The following is a 16,271-nucleotide window of genomic DNA, read 5'->3' as shown; positions in this document are numbered from 1 at the left end:
AGAATATTAAACCACTTCCATGCCAGCAGGTATAGTCTTCATGCAATCACCTGGATGCCATTGTAACCGCCCCATCCCTCCCTTGGAGGCCCCAGATCTCCCCTTGATGGAAACCAAATGGCGAATGGACCTCGGCAGGTCTCCAGAATGCTGCTGGTGCCGCTGCTGGCACCTCTTCTGATCAGTCCTCACACTCCTGTCTTACCCGCTGATTAATACTGTGAATCCCACCCCTGTCTCTGCCATGTGGTAGGGATGACACCCAATGACACAGTTCACATGGAAACCCTTCGCAAACTGTAAAGGGCTGAACATATACACCGCACCTCCTGTCCGTGATGCCTGGGAAGGGATCAGAGCCGTTAAGCAGAGAAGCCTGTTCTCATTTTCAGCTTGCCCTCTACTTAATCGAAGTCTGGGGAAGGACTTGGTTTGATAGGTTCCAGAGCTTACTGAAAAGAGCCCACACAAAATTCAGGTGGGTCCCAGGATGGCAAAAAGGAGTGGTTTTCACAAAGCATCCTTAACAAGACTTGTCTGAATTCCTCAGTGCCCAGCCTGGGATTCAATTTGCAGCTCTTTTAAGCACACACACCATCAGCTGTGCTCACCCTGCCCCGCCCTATTGCTCACAATTAGAAGCCCATTTCTGTCCCTCTTAGCTTTGTAGGTGTGCCCCTAGGTAGGACAAGAGCAGCAGGGAGGCAAAGGGCGGTGTGGGGGAGAGCAGGCTCACTGGAATGAGTGTTCACACGATCTAGTATTTATGGAAAATTGGATGTGCTAATGAACCTGAGATCCATCAGGGCTTTCTGAAGGCAGGACAGTCTCTGTCAACAGACCAATTAGCACACAATTATTTTCCCTTTTTGAAAGCTTATCTGAGGTGCTCTTTGAATGTGTGTGCCTGAGTGAACTGCACTTTCCATTACCTCTTTGGGCCTTTTTTTGTAATCTGCCAAAGCTGTCTGCCTCTGCTAGAGAAAGCACAGGGTTCTCTTGACTAACCCTCCAGAGACTCTGGTACTTCCATCACTTGGGGGAAGGGGCCTTCCGGCAATCCTGCTTATCAAGTCAGTACCCAGGCCTTATCTGTAAGAGGACCCTCTCCAGTTCCCTTTCTCCTTCCCATCTCCTTGTATCTTTAAGGATGACAGAGGAGATTCAAGGCAGAATAGCAGTGGAAAGAGCAATGGCATTGGGATCTGATGCAATCTGGGCACCTTCCTACTCTTGGAGATCTGGCTTGCCCCCTTCCCTCTAAGGAAATGAGCGTGCGGCTCACAGTCTTTGTCTCTTCTTCATGCCAGTCCTCATGCTGCAATTAACAAAGGGAAGCTACCCACATCCTTTCAAGGGCTTATCTATTTGATTGTCCTCTTGTGGAACTGACCTTTGGGATTAGCCAAGTAAAGGTCAGAAAACCGCACCAGAGCCAGGCCCAGAATACCACACAATATGGCGGTGGTGGTGGGGAAGCAGACGGACTGGTGCTACGCAGGTAGGGACTGTGGTGAGATAAAGGAGAAGACAGTGGCTGTTCTCTGTTATTTATCCTTCTTCAGGGGTCATCCTACTTCTACATAAGGCATGTAGCTCCCTCCCTCCCTGAACTTGATGCTGGTGAGCAACCAACTCGGGAATGGGTGGATGGAAAAGCCAGTGCAAAACTCAGTGGCGGTGTGGCCAGATTAGCTGGAGGAGGGGACAAGCAAGTATCCTAAAGACCACAACCGCCCGCCATCCCACCCTGCCATTCAGTCCCCCACATTCCAGAAGGCCTGGGCTAGTCCTCAGACACGGCTCCTCTTACAGGGATGTTTATACCACAGAGATAAAGATGACTTCGCCTGGAAAGACGCCTGGCTCTGCCTCCCCACTGCAGTGGGACAGCTAGCCAATCACCCGCTCACTCTGCACAGAGATGGTTTTCAGCACCTGGTGCCCACCTGTGGGATCAGAGAAACATGTTCTACTTGTCTGGAAACTCCTTATGGCAGTGACTGTGTCTGACTCACTCAGTGTGAGTTCTGGATGCTCCTTGCATACTTGTTAAATGAATAAATGAATGAATGAAAAAGTGTATGAACGAGTTGAATGAATCCTCGCCCAGCAGGTAACTAGCTGTGTGACCTTGAATAAATCACTTAACTCATCAGGCCAAGGTCTCCCCATCTGTAATATCAGGATACTATGCTTTCAAGTCTATACAGTTTGTTTTGCCCTGTGTTCACATTCTCAACAGAGGGCAGATCCCTAAGCTATTTTGGATGAACTGCTTTGTTTACACATGTTTTTAGAAATGATGTCATCCAAAGGGGCTTAACTCNTTTTGCCCTGTGTTCACATTCTCAACAGAGGGCAGATCCCTAAGCTATTTTGGATGAACTGCTTTGTTTACACGTTTTTAGAAATGATGTCATCCAAAGGGGCTTAACTCTATTTTCTGCAGTTCTCTAATGTGCCCTCACAGGGGACAGGAGGACACTGACTGGAGTCCTAGGATTCAAACAATAAGATCCTGTGTCAGCTGCTACGGCTCTGTGGCCTGGCACACTGTAACTCTTGGAACCTGGGACTGCTTCCTTGGAGAGTGAGAGCAGTGAGACTTCTGGGAGTTTGTGTGAGGGTTAAGGGGATGGTCCTGGAGGATGAACTTGGCAACTGTAGAGAGGCTGTTGCTGCCCCTGTCATGACCTTGGCCCCATTCTTTACTCAGGCTGGATTCTGCTGCTCCGTGCATCATGTGTAAGGCTACCCCTTCTTCTTTGTCTGCAGTTACCCCCCTTTTCTCCTCATTCTCTCTGCCTTCCTCCCCCTCCATCCCCGTTCATTTTTCATGGCTCACCTCTTCCATGAAGCCTTCTCCGACTACTTTACCTCGCAAGGCTCTCTCCCTATTGTACTTCTAGTCAGTATCAAACCATCTCTCATGGAATTACTCTGTTCCATGAGTATTTTTGAAAACTAAATATACTAAGTTCTCTTTAAAAAATGTCATTTACACTTTGCTCTTCACCTGGTGACTTCACCCTGGTAACTTGTAGGGCACTAGACACGTATACTACGCACTTTGGAGCCTATGTGTTGTGGCCCATGGTAACCCTTCTCCTTTCTCTCCGTGTGCTTTCCTTCCCTTTCCCTTTGCACTTATCTTTATTATTTTATTTTATATTAATTCCAGTATAGCTAACATACAGTATCATGTTAGTTCCAGGTGTACAATAGTGATTCAACAAGACTTCTACTTACCTTTAAGGACCAGCTCAGTTGAGTCTCCTCTGCTCCTTCTTCCCTTGCGTTCCCTTTGCTCAGAGGGAAGGGAACTTTTTCCTCAGCACCCACTGACACGTGGCTTCCGCTCCCCTTGGATTCATCTCTGCCAGTTGCATGTGCACCTGCCTTCCTCACAGGTTGTTTCCTGGAGGACATGGCATATAACTTGTGCATCTCTGTGCTCATCCCCCCCCCCCCCCCCCCAAAGCCTGGAACATACTATACATTCTCTAACGTATTAAGTATCCACGGTCTGCCAGGCACGGTGTGAATAGCTGTTGGCAACGTGGTGAACAAAATAAATACAGGCTTACTGCTGTGGAGCCTCTGGTGTGTGGAGGACCCAGACGCTCACCCCACGTTCTCAGAAAAGGATGGAAAACTGCAACTCGTGTGCCTGCTGCAGGGCAGAGGTGTTTGGAGTCGGGGCAGGTCAGCGGTACCAGGCCCGACTCCTTGCACAACTCCAGGAAAGGCGTTCTGTGAATGCTTGATGAATTGTATGGAATTGAACAGTGGCTGCTCAATAAATACTCGTTGATTGGTTGATTGATTGTTGGCAAAGCTTTCGGGGATCCTGAGAAGAAAGGGCCGCAGGTCCCCATCATTCTTATTATGGAATTATTTCAGTACATTTAAAGCTACCCATTTTTCATCTTATACTTTAAAAACATCAGGGAAAAACTGATAGGCCAACTTTATAATATTTTAAAATGATTCTATGGTGTTTTGGAATATTACATGGCTATAAGAGTTTATGTATATTTAATACACTTATTAAAATATGCAGTAAGCCCATGGCTGATTTTCTCTAAGGACGTCTCAGTGCCGAGGTGGGACTTAAATGTTTAATACTAATAATAATACTCATAACTCATATTTCTCTAGTGCTTTTCATCTTTGGGATCTCTAAAGCCTGTGAGCACCACGTTGAGTGGATGCAGCTGGGCTCGCCAGCCGGCTGGTGGTGTCCACATCTGGCCTCCTGTCTCCCTCTGGGGGAGGGAGAGGGAGGACTCAAGCTAGAGGTCCAGCTTCCTCAGCCTACGTTGAATTTTCTCTTCCCAGATGCAAATTCCCTTCGGCCCCCTCTGAAAGCCTCCCACTGTGTACACCTGCCGCTGATACTCACTGCATTAGAACAAGGAAGAAATGTGGCTTTCTGCTCCCAGGGTAGGGAAACCCATGCCGTTCTCTGGCTGGTCATAGACAGGACACAAAGCCTGAGACTGGATGGCTGGAGAGGGAAGCACATAGGGACAGTCTCCACTTGGTATCTAAATCCACCCTGTGCCCTCCTTCTCTAGGTCACAGAGACCAGGACGGGCCCTCTGGGCTGCAGCAACTACGACAATCTGGACTCCGTCAGCTCTGTCCTGGTACAGAGTCCGGAGAACAAAGTGCAGTTACTGGGTAAGCTGTACCGTGATGGGTGTCATGCTTTTCACACTGGGTGAAAAACTCAGACCACTAGGAGCAGAAAAAGCCCTCTGTGCCTCATTTGGCTAAACCCTTCTCTTTTTTTAATTGTTTATTTTTGAGACAGACAGGTGCAGAGTGCAAGCAGGGGAGGAGCAGAGAGAGAGAGAGGGAGACACAGAATCCAAAGCAGGCTCCAGGCTCTGAGCTGTCTGCACAGAGCCCGAGACGGGGCTTGAACTCATGACTTGAGGTCATGACCTGAGCTGAAGTTGAACACTTAACCGACTGAGCCACCCAGGTGCCCCCCTGGCTAAACCCTTCTTAAGACAAGAGCTACCAGGAGCTCTGGGACTTGTATTTAACAACTTTCCCTCATTCTTTTGAGAAAACTTGTGACATGGTTTACCCTGCACCTGAGGCCATTGTTCACACCACTCAGCATCCAAACCCTCTCACATTATGGTCCTCCTCAAGACCCAGTCACTGTCCTACAGCAGTAGCACAGACATCCTATCTACCTTGGTCTCTTGGGTGATCTCCTTTGTTGCCCAGAGAACGCTCTGCTTTGTCCCAAGGGCACGTTGGGGGAACAGTTAGTCTTCGCAGATGGTTACGGGGCCATCATAGAGCTTTACACACTGTGGGACCACTGGCTACCCTGAGAGTGGTCCCTACTTTCTGTGATGGGCCTGTAATCATCCATGGGGATCAAAACCAGGAGAGCAGTTTGAGTGGAATGGGAGCCTCCCTTGGAGACAGAACTAGCTAAAACCCACGTGCCAACAGGAAGGCAGCAGGACAGGTGAGGGGAGGTAAGGGGAGGTGCTTAGCTCCTGCCGTCTGCCCCCCACAAGCACCCTGGGGGCAGGGCTGTGCAAACTGATTCAGACAGAGCTGTTTGGCAGTCGGAAAAGTTCATTTTTCTTGAGGCCTAACTGAATTGGACTCTGTTTAAGATATTATTGTCTTGGTATTATAAAATCAATAGCCCTCACCCAGGATCTACGATTACAAATTCCGGGCAACCTGAGCCAGATGCAACCCATCAGTGCTTTTGGAATCAAGGAATATATAATAAAAAGGAGTAAAAGACTGCTTTATTTAGAGCCCCCTAATGCAATTAGCATCCCTCTTCTCCTGTGTCCCTAGATGGACTGGGCTTGTGTCTGGAAATTAGCGATGAGTGAAGTTCGGAATGTCTGGTGGTTCATTTGGAATAGTTTATGCCATTTAATTTTATAGCCCATCACTCATGCAGACATTGCTCGGGGCACTTATTTTATAGCAATGGGAAATGTTATGGGGAGGAGGAGGGAGGCAGTGGGGGAGGTGAAGAGAAAGGACTTGGATGGGTGTGTGCTGAAAGCAAGTGTATGGACAGGTTGTGTGGGGAGGGCCACTCCGGTGCCATGGTGGGCACCGTATCAAGAGAGGAAAATTTAGGAGCAGTTCAGATAGGCGGGGGATCTCAAACAGGAACAATGGACATCCACTGGCACTGCCGTGCTAAGTTCTGTTCTGAGGTCTACGGAGATGAGGATGCAAACTTTGGTCTCTCTGATTTCCTGCCAAGGACAAGGTCAAGGGTGTAGTGATTGATAAAGAGCTGGCAGATACATGAGGAAAGGGGAGCTCATCATATCTGGAAGTTCTCAGTTCCCTCACTCTCCTGGCACAGTCCCTCTCTCAATGTCCCTACTCAGAGAGCCTCTGCAGATCTGACCTCGAACCTGGCCCAGGCTGCATGCAAAGGCATGCCTGTCCTTCATTCATCCCTTGACATGCTTCCAACAGCCACCATGTGTGGCTTGAAGCCAAACAGGGGCATATTCTGCTCCCGGTAAACTAATATCCACCACAGATGGATAGGGAAACTGAAGCTTGGAGCAATTTGGTGGATTATATCCGAGATCAAAAGAGCTAATTAGAAAAGAGAGCTGAGAGCCATTCCTACCTACCCATGCTTAACTGAACTTTCAAATCTCCATAAGAGTTAAGCAAATTGAGGCAGGGCAGCCAGTCCCAGTTATGCAGTATGACCTGATGGCACTGGGGCAGGGTGTGACACCAAGCCAACTTGACAAGGACTGTAACTTAGGAAGGTCACTGTGGCCGTTGGGCTTGGATTCTCAGTGTGGCCAGGGTGTTACCTGTGATCATATCTGGAAAGCACTTGGGGTGGTGCCTGACCACTGCTTACCAACACCACCTGTCCCTGCCTCCTGACCACAGCAGGCTCCTCGGCCATCAGGGGTGCGGTGGGACATCCCAGGAGGTCTGCTGCTTACCTCAGCGAGGCCAGAAACAGGATGGCTATGTGAAGCAGAGCAAAAAGCCCACCAAGCCTTGATTCCTCCCCCGTGAGGGCTGTAGCTCTTCTTTCATCTGAAACATCTTCCCGTTTCCACCCTAGAAATGCTGATGTGTAGCCAATAAGGCCATTCATATGATATGCATGCTCTCAATTTGGCTGATGTGAGGGGTTCTCCTAAGCCTTGGGCTTTGATGCTCCTCATCTGCATTTTCAGATCCTCTCCCACCTGTCACGCTGGCAGCGGTAAGCCCCTCACCCAATCAGCTCCATAGGGTCAGGCCCTAGGGTGACCATTCATGGGCCCAGAATGCCCAAGTCAGCAGAACCCCAGCTGGGGATCCTGCGGCCTCGAGCGTGGGAAACAGGCCCCCCACTGGTCCTGCCCCACAGTTCCCTGACGCGTCCTTTCCCTAGGCCTGCAGGTGCTGCTGCCCGAGTACCTGCGCGAGCGCTTTGTGGCGGCGGCGCTCAGCTATATCACGTGCAGCTCTGAGGGTGAGCTCGTCTGCAAGGAGAATGACTGTTGGTGCAAATGCAGCCCCACCTTCCCAGAATGCAACTGTCCGGATGCTGACATCCAGGCCATGGAGGACAGCCTGCTGCAGATCCAGGACTCTTGGATGACTCACAACCGGCAGTTTGAGGAGTCAGGTGAGCAGTCGGCCGGCCCACATTTCCTCCCTGTCAATGGGACGTGGCTGTGAGGCGCCGGACTAGAACGTGGGGAGCTCAGCTTGGGTCCCGGCTCATCCGCTGCCTGTGTCCATGGCCCCTAGCGGGGTAATCACCACCTCAAGTCTCAGGTGGTTGTCTTCTTATTGTCTGTGCAAATGGACGTGATCCCTACCACAGAGATGAGTCCTAAGGCGTTAATAAGCTAAGTTGGATATATTTGAGGGCATAGGACTTGCCTGGTCTGTTTGCTACAGATTTGCTACAGATCTCCTGCACAGAGGTGCACAAGGAATATTTGCTGGGTAGAATGAAGTACATAGAATAGTTCTAGGAGGCACCCAGCACATGCTAGTTCTGGCTTGTTACAGGTATAGCTAATATCAAGGTTATTTGAGATCTAGATTTAGGACTTGGTTCTGAATCCTTGCTCTGGGTTCTGGTTTGAATGTTTGTGTCCCTACCCCCACCCCCACCCCTCAAATTCATATGTTGAAAATATGATGCCCAAGGAGGTGAGGCCTTTGGGAGGTGACTAGGAATTAGTGCTCTTGTAATGGAGGCCCTAGAGAGATCCTTCTCCCCTTCCACCCCGTGAAGACACAGTAAGAGGTGAGCCACAAGCAACCCAGACGGGGTCTTCCCAGAACCTGAGCATGTTGGCATTCTGATCTTGGACGTCCAGCTTCTTGAACTGTGAGAAATAAACTTCTGTTGTTTACAAGCCACCTGGCCCATAGTAATTTCTGAGAGCAGCCCCAAAAGACTGAGACACTGTGTTGCTGACCAGCTTTGTGACCTTGTGTGAGCCACACTGCTTCAGAGTGCCTCCATTCCTCATCTGTAAAAGAGGGAAAGTGATAATAATAGGTGGATGGAAGGTTCATATGGGTTAATGTACATAAAATTAATGTATAATTATCTCTGCCCGATACACTCATACAATTCAACACTAAATGAGAGATAGTTATGTGGATCGATTTTTCTCAGAAACATCATGTTGGGTAAAACAAAGTAAAAATGAAAAAGGTTATATATTATATATGTATTATGTGAATATAATACTACGATATAATATTATTAAATATAACACATATCTGATACTATTTATATGATGCTTAAAAACATACCAACCGGGTCGCCTGGGTGGCTCAGTCAGTTGAGCGTCTGACTTCAGCTCAAGTCATGATCTCACAGTTCATGGGTTCAAGCCCCACGTCGGGCTCTGTGCTTACAGCTAGCTCAGAGCCTGGAACCTATTTTGGATTCTGTGTCTCCCTCTCTCTCTGACCCTCCCCTGCTCATGCTGTCTCTCTCTCAGAAATAAATAAAACATTTAAAAAGACCATAACAACAAATACTTACTATTTTTACAGATAAATATATGCAGAAAACATTAAGAAATAGATAATGATAGGGGCGCCTGGGTGGCTCAGTCAGTTGAGCATCCAACTTCAGCTCAGGTCATGCTCTTACGGTTCGTGGGTTCGAGCCCCATGTCAGGCTCTGTGCTGACAGCTAGCTCAGAGCCTGGAACCTATTTTGGATTCTGTGTCTCCCTCTCTCTCTGACCCTCCCCTGCTCACGCTGTCTCTCTCTCTCAGAAATAAATAAAAACATTAAAAAGTTTTTTTAATAAAATAAAAAAATTTTAAAAAGATGATAATGATAAAGAAAACATCTAGGAAAGTGGTTACATCGAGATGGAGATGGAGGGGAAGTTTAGGGTCATAAATTATATATTTTCTATGCAGAATTTCTCTAAAACAAAACAAAAGACTGAAGTTAATATGGCTAAATCTAGTTGGTGGGCACATGGGAGTTTATCCCATTACTCCCTGTGCTCTTCTGTGAGCTTAAATGTTTATTAACAACATGCTAGTCGTTAATGTCATCACTAGGTATGATTCTCCAACCACTGGGAAGGGGAAGAGAGGTATGAAGAACCTGGTGCTAAAGAATGAGCTGAGGCCCCAGGCACTGACATTTCAAGTCCTAGTCAAAGGTAGTTAGTTGCTAAGGAGAACATTCCAGTCCCCCCAACACCAGCTGCACATGAGTTGTGATGGTGGGATGTGTTCAGTGATGCTTAATATGGCGCATGACACCAGGCACTTGCCACTGTGAGTACTGCTTGGCGAGTACATGAGGGCTGTGTGGACCCCATCAGGGGACAGTGGCTGCGGGTCCCAAGTAAAAGCAGATCTGAGCATGAATTCAGCCCACATGTTGTGCTCAGGAAGCTCTGGGAAGAGCTCAGATGTGCAGTAGGCAACATGGACTGGAAAGCCTCTTGGTTCTGGATTAGCTACAGGAAAGAACGGGTATCTGGCCCAGAGTTGAAGCTTGAGAGAGACAAAGGGTATTCCAGAGTCAGAGAGAAGGATGTGGAGACAGGAGCGGCTGGTCTCAGGGAGTGGAAATTTCCTAAGAAGCTTTCTGAGCTGGGTGCTCATCTCCCTGGGTCCACATGTGCCAGCTGTGACCGCCTTCTGCCTTCCACAGGGTGTTGTGTTACTGAAGAAGACTGGCCTGGGACAGTGTTGTGAAGGACTTATAGGGAGTTATAAAGTGAGAAAGTGGTACATCTCAGTGTCACTGGCAAAAGCGGGACCGCTGCCCTGCTTGGGTCGTGACAGAAATCTGCTTTGAAATTCAGAAGCATATTAGGGACAGGAAAGATGGAAAAGAATCCTAAAGCTATATTTTATGGTATGTTAATTATTTTCCAAATAAAGCAGTTTAAAAAGAAATTTGTAAAGGGGCCTGGGGGAATAGATGTGGAGCCACCTTCCTCAGGCAGTGACCCTGAGGCCCAGCTGGGTCTGGGGAGCACCCTCCCACCCCTCCCAGCATCTGCATGATTTCCTCCCAGCTCAGCTCTGCGTCCTTATCCACAGAGGAATTCCAGGCCCTGCTGAAAAGGCTGCCCGAGGACAGGTTCCTGAACTCTACAGCCATCTCCCAGTTCTGGGCCATGGACACCAGCCTGCAGCACCGCTACCAGCAGCTGGGGGCCAGCCTCAAACTGCTATTCAAGAAGACCCACCGGATTGTCCGCCGGCTCTTCAACCTCTGTAAGCGCTGCCACCGGCAGCCTCGCTTCCGCCTGCCCAAGGAGAGGTGAGCACCTTCCCCTGAAGCTACTGAGGCCTGGGGGCGGCGGTGGGGAGGCCCATATGAGGCCTTTTGTATTCTCTGCTCTCTTCGCCTACTTGTGACTCGTGTCTGACATCAGAGAGAGCAAACAGAGGCTAATTTTACCTCTTATAAATTATAGTATATTCAAATGTTATTCTAATCATGCTCTAATTCTCACTCATTTCTATTTTAAGAAGTTCTTTTAGGAAACAAAGGGGTGGAGTAGAAGCTCACACACCAATTATATATGGTGAGAATATACACACATTGGATTGCTTCAAACAAGTGACTGGTTCTGAGTCACAAAAGGAAAGGAAGCCGAGCCCCTCCCTGACCCCCTGCCCTCAGGAGCAGAAGAGGGCTGTACCATCATAGGCACTCACTCTACCATCATAGGCACTCACTCCTCCATCCACTTGCACACTCATTTATCCAACAAGTACACACTGCGTAGCCTAATGTTAAGCAGTGGGTGTGTGTGTGTGGGGGGGGGGTATTTGTTCATTGGGAAGATATAATATACAGAAACATAAAAACTATAAAATGATAACTGTGTGACAGCCACTTAAGTTCACATTCGTGGAACATAAATCAGAGGCATGATCTAGTAAAAGCGAAAGCCAGAGAGAGAAGCTACCTTGGAGAAGGAAGTTTCGGCCAGATTGTGTGGCAGGAGATGGAAATGGTGCATCGAGATGGACCCCTACAGGGCACGGAAGCGGCCTTGCAATCCTGAGGTTGCTCTCATGCAGGCACCTGTAAGAAGGGAAGCATGAGTGGAGAGCTCACACCAGCAAAGGCTTTTGAGATGGGTTCTTTTTTTTTCCCCCCAAGAAATCACTATTAAATGCTTACCAAGCACCAGGAATAGTCCTGGTTTCTCAGAACATGTTGGTGAATAACGCAGTATGTCTGCTCTCCTGGCATTTGCGGAGAAGCCATCTGTGAACAGGGGAACAATTATAATTTTCAATCCTGATCCTTGCTGTGGATTATATAAAAACAGGCTGATGTGATAGAGAGCGAGCAACCCGGTGGGTTTTCCGAACAGGGTGTCACGTAAGACCTCTCTGAGGAGACAGCGTAGGGGCTGAAATATAAATCTAAAGAGGGAGCCAGCCATAGAAAATTCCTCTTCTGGGTGGAAGAGCGACAGAAGCAGTGGGAACAGGGAGGACAGGGACAGTAAGTGGGAAGGCAATGGGTGGGACATCGGGAAGTCTGGAGAGCCAGGGAATGGGCGGTCTTATTTAAAAGGCTGAAAACGATGTTCGACGTTTTGGTCCAGAGGGCGCGGAAGGTCTTCTGTTGGCTTCTGAATAAGCAAAGGAGGTGGTACTTGGGACAGATGAGCCTGGCTGCTTCCAGTACAAGTCTGATGTCAAGTATTTCTGGTGCTGATCCATCAGACGCTGAGCTCCAGGCCTTACTCGATCATTCCAAAATGGTGCAGTAGGGTTTCCATCATGCAGAGAACTCGGGGCTTTTATCTTTCTCATTACCTTCGCTGCCTATTAGTCAATCTCCTCCTACCCTCAGGGGAGACGGCAGTGTGTGGCTTCGTAGGACTCTTTATTCATTCTTACCTCCCTTCCCAAGGTCCTTGCCCTACTGGTGGAACCGAATCCAGTCCCTCCTCTACTGTGGAGAAAGCACCTTACCCGGCACCTTCCTGGAGCAGAGCCACAGCTGCACCTGCCCCTACGACCAGTCTTCCTGCCAGGGCCCCATCCCCTGTGCCTTGGGCGAAGGGCCCGCCTGTGCGCACTGTGCTCCCGACAACAGCACGCGCTGTGGGGGCTGTAACGCAGGCTACGTGCTGGCCCAGGGGTTGTGCCGGCCAGAGGTGGCCGAGTCCCTGGAGAACTTTCTGGGGCTGGAGACGGACCTGCAGGACCTGGAGCTGAAGTACCTGCTGCAGAAGCGGGACAGCCGCATCGAGGTGCATTCCATCTTCATCAGCAACGACATGCGCCTGGGCAGCTGGTTCGACCCTTCGTGGAGGAAACGCATGCTGCTCACGCTGAAGAGTAACAAGTACAAGCCCGGGCTGGTGCACGTGATGCTGGCCTTGTCCCTGCAGATCTGCCTCACCAAGAACAGCACCCTGGAGCCTGTCATGGCCATCTACGTCAACCCGTTTGGGGGCAGCCACTCTGAGAGCTGGTTCATGCCCGTGAACGAGGGCAGCTTCCCCGACTGGGAAAGGACTAACGTGGATGCAGCTGCCCAGTGCCAAAACTGGACCATCACCCTGGGGAACAGGTGGAAGACCTTCTTTGAGACAGTCCATGTTTACCTACGGAGCCGAATCAAGTCCCTGGATGACAGCTCCAATGAGACAATCTACTACGAGCCCCTGGAGATGACTGATCCCTCCAAGAACTTGGGCTACATGAAAATCAACACCTTGCAGGTCTTTGGCTACAGCCTCCCCTTTGACCCAGATGCCATCCGGGACTTAATTCTCCAGTTAGACTACCCGTACACTCAAGGGTCCCAGGACTCTGCCCTCTTGCAGCTCATAGAGCTTAGGGACCGGGTAAACCAGCTCTCTCCCCCCGGCAAAGTCCGGCTTGACCTTTTCTCCTGCTTGCTCCGGCATCGGCTCAAGCTGGCCAACAACGAGGTGGGCAGAATCCAATCCTCCCTGAGGGCTTTCAATTCCAAGCTGCCAAACCCTGTGGAGTATGAGACAGGCAAACTCTGTAGCTAATGGGGGCCCCACTCCAGTGCTGGGCAGGGAGGTGATCCACGAATCCAGGGTGCAACGATCATCCAAGCCCTCACCTTAGTGCCAACAGGGTTCTCCCTTGAGACTTCCTGCACCCAGCCGACAGGACCTCAGGGCTTGGACTGAAGTAGGCAGGAGAGAAACGAACCATCACTGCACATGTGCACACACTCACCACGTGCGTGCCCGCGCGTGCACCCCCCCCCACACACACACCCTCTCTTGCTCACACAGGGAGGCTACAATGCAGCAGCCTCGAATCTCTCAGTAAAGTCGGTGCTTTCAAATGAATGCAGTTGAAGGAGAGGAGCCAAGGGAGAGATTAAGAAAAAGAACCAGCCAAACCGTGAAAAATCAATCCTTAAAAAGTGATTCTGACCATTCAAGAAAGCAAGAGGGGGTGCAGGGGGGAGGAACAGGAGCAGCTCCCCCTCCCCCACCATCGAGTCACTTTTGTATTCTTTTTAACCAGGTTTCTTAAAATGGCGTTTTGTGATCCCCCCCACGTTGGTTCTTAACTTTTTGTAAGCTGCCTCCTCTGTGCCCTCCCAGACCCTGACTGCTTCTCCAGCTGGCTCCCCTGAGACACTCAAGGTGACACCAACAGAGGACCATACGGGCAGGCAGGCTTGCTCTGCTCCCTACTGCCCCCTCCCTCCGGCCCCCTTGCTTCCTCAGCCCCCCTACTTTGTTCCACATTCCCTTCATGGTCCAGCTGGAACTCCTCTTCCAATGCCACCCGTCCTGTCCACGAAAGCAGCTCTGTCAAGTTAGCAAGAGACAATGTATAGGGAAATGTTCTTTTCTAAAAACAAAACAAAAGTATTTATTTTGTGATTGTTTTCTTTGTCAGTCTGCTCCAGCCACATGAACGTATGAGTAAAAGTTGACCTGGTTTAATATATTTTCTTAAAAGGCCTTTTTTAGGGGAAAACAGAGAGATGAAAGAGAATGAGAGAAGATTATGGTTTCCTGGGTGGCCTGGATTCTATTCTTAAACATTGCTCTGTGTGATACATGGGGACCCCTGGATGGCAGGGGTTGCTGTGGGGGAGGAGGGTTCATAAGTGTGTGTTTTCACAAGCAGGTGTGCGTCTGGCTTGACTGGGGTGCGTGTGGCAGGGGTTGGTAAGTAAGTGAAGACTGGAGTGAGGCAAAAGTCTCCCCGAGTTACCTGACTACCCTGCCCCCTTTTCCCAGACAGGAGAACTAACACAAGTCCTACAGCAGGACTCCTGACTATCAGAGGGGTGATGAGGAGGTCCCTGCTCACAAGGGGAGCTGCAGCCTTTGCGCTGGCCAGATGCCTGCTGGGCGTGGGTAGGGTGGCCCTCTTTGCTGACACTGCTGTGGGCATCAGGAGGGTTTCCCATACTCTGCATCTTCTAGTCCGTGACTGCCCTTTGAGGAAACGGGGAAGGATGCCAACGTGGCATTGATTTGCTCTGTCCTGTCTGATTACCACTTTCCCAGACTAAAAAGCAGGGTGGATGCACGCTGCACAGAATAAGGCATCGTTCTCCCCAGAGTGCCTCCCCCGGGGGGATCTGAGAAGCATTTCACAGCACATCTCTTGGAGAACCACTTCCTGTCTATTCTCCACAGGTTCCAATTTCTTCAGGCGAAAGGCACCACATAAATACTAAGTACTCCATTCCGTACGTGGGCTATAGCTCAGCTGGTACAAAACGAACTGAGAGACAGAAAAGAATGGTCGTGTCTATGCACCCAAGAGCCTTCAACGTTCATTTTTGCACAGAGAAGAATTCAGCATTATATTTAATCACCGCACCCTATTTCAATCCACAAGGACCCCAAATCCTTGGGAGATAAACAGCCTCCAGCTTCTCTCTGCAAAGTTCCCCTGAGGCTTCTAGGGCAGAAATCCAGAGTGATGGGATAATCTAGGGGCTGAACATGGGTACTGGAGATTTCTACTCAGCCACTGCTTGCTTTGAGGAGTTTGTGTCAAGCCACTCGTCTGTAGAAGATGGCACCAGCAGATGTCCTCTTCATCAGTGGGGTATTGATGCGCCAGAGGAGTATGTGTGGGTTGGGAAGGGGCTGCAAGTGGTAGGAAGGCGCTGACACTTCCAGTGACAGGGTTTGAGAGGTGTCGGAGCCTAGAGTCTGATTTCAGCACTAAGTGTGCATGTCTCCACAGTAGGACTTGGTGGGCACCTGCTTTCACCCAGGAGGAAACGGCACACCACACGCAGCAATATTCAGAGCAAGGAGGAAAGCAATTGGGAATGTGCTATGCACAGAGTTAGCAGTGAGCACCTTCAGTAGCATGACGGTAATTGCCCCAGTGAGAACTGAGTCAGTACACTGAGGGCTCATGTCTTGCCTGGGTCAGTCCCACAGCTGAGGGGTGGGAAACCTTAGCTATTCAGTCTCTGAATCAGACCAGACTAGGGAGAAAGCATGCCTACAGAGTGATTAGAGGGATGTTGTCTCTCCTTATCTTAGGAAGGTTCTGGAAAGATGACGGTGTGACATATTCAGGTTTTAGAAACAGATGCACCCAGTTACAAAGACTTCCACTTCTTGCCTGCTTGAAGGTTTAAACCATGAGGCTGCGTGTATCAACTCCACTTAAAAGTACTATTACACATTGGTAAATATTTAGGAGTGCCCTTCTGAGCCCAGATGCAAGTACCATATTGATAGAAGGCCTAAAAAACATTATTAATTAATCACAGTAGAAGA

The 16,271-nt window shown here is 49.5% G+C and overlaps 1 protein-coding gene and 1 long non-coding RNA gene across 4 annotated transcripts in view; one reads left to right on the top strand and one right to left on the bottom strand.

Moving 5' to 3' along the window:
• The window catches only part of BRINP2 (BMP/retinoic acid inducible neural specific 2), a 121,762-nt gene extending 107,299 nt beyond the window's left edge, over positions 1-14,463 (top strand). For all 3 annotated transcript variants that reach the window (XM_077763317.1, XM_077763316.1, XM_077763318.1), the window contains exons 5-8: positions 4,584-4,689; positions 7,427-7,663; positions 10,585-10,807; positions 12,425-14,463. In XM_077763317.1, the coding sequence (XP_077619443.1) occupies positions 4,584-4,689; positions 7,427-7,663; positions 10,585-10,807; positions 12,425-13,541 (1,683 nt within the window). In that variant the 3' untranslated portion in view covers positions 13,542-14,463. The remainder of the gene's footprint in view (positions 1-4,583; positions 4,690-7,426; positions 7,664-10,584; positions 10,808-12,424) is intronic.
• Positions 8,253-11,744, bottom strand: LOC144230920 (uncharacterized). Its single transcript, XR_013334923.1, has 3 exons — positions 11,681-11,744; positions 11,463-11,581; positions 8,253-8,525 (listed from the first exon to the last, which is right to left on the bottom strand). It is a non-coding gene; the product is annotated as an uncharacterized LOC144230920 (long non-coding RNA).
• Positions 14,464-16,271: the final 1,808 nt, after the last annotated feature.

Source organism: Crocuta crocuta, unplaced genomic scaffold, assembly GCF_008692635.1.
Source record: "Crocuta crocuta isolate KB4526 unplaced genomic scaffold, BGI_CrCroc_1.0 scaffold3, whole genome shotgun sequence".
Taxonomy (NCBI): domain Eukaryota; kingdom Metazoa; phylum Chordata; class Mammalia; order Carnivora; family Hyaenidae; genus Crocuta; species Crocuta crocuta.
This window is presented reverse-complemented; position numbering and strand designations above follow the sequence as displayed.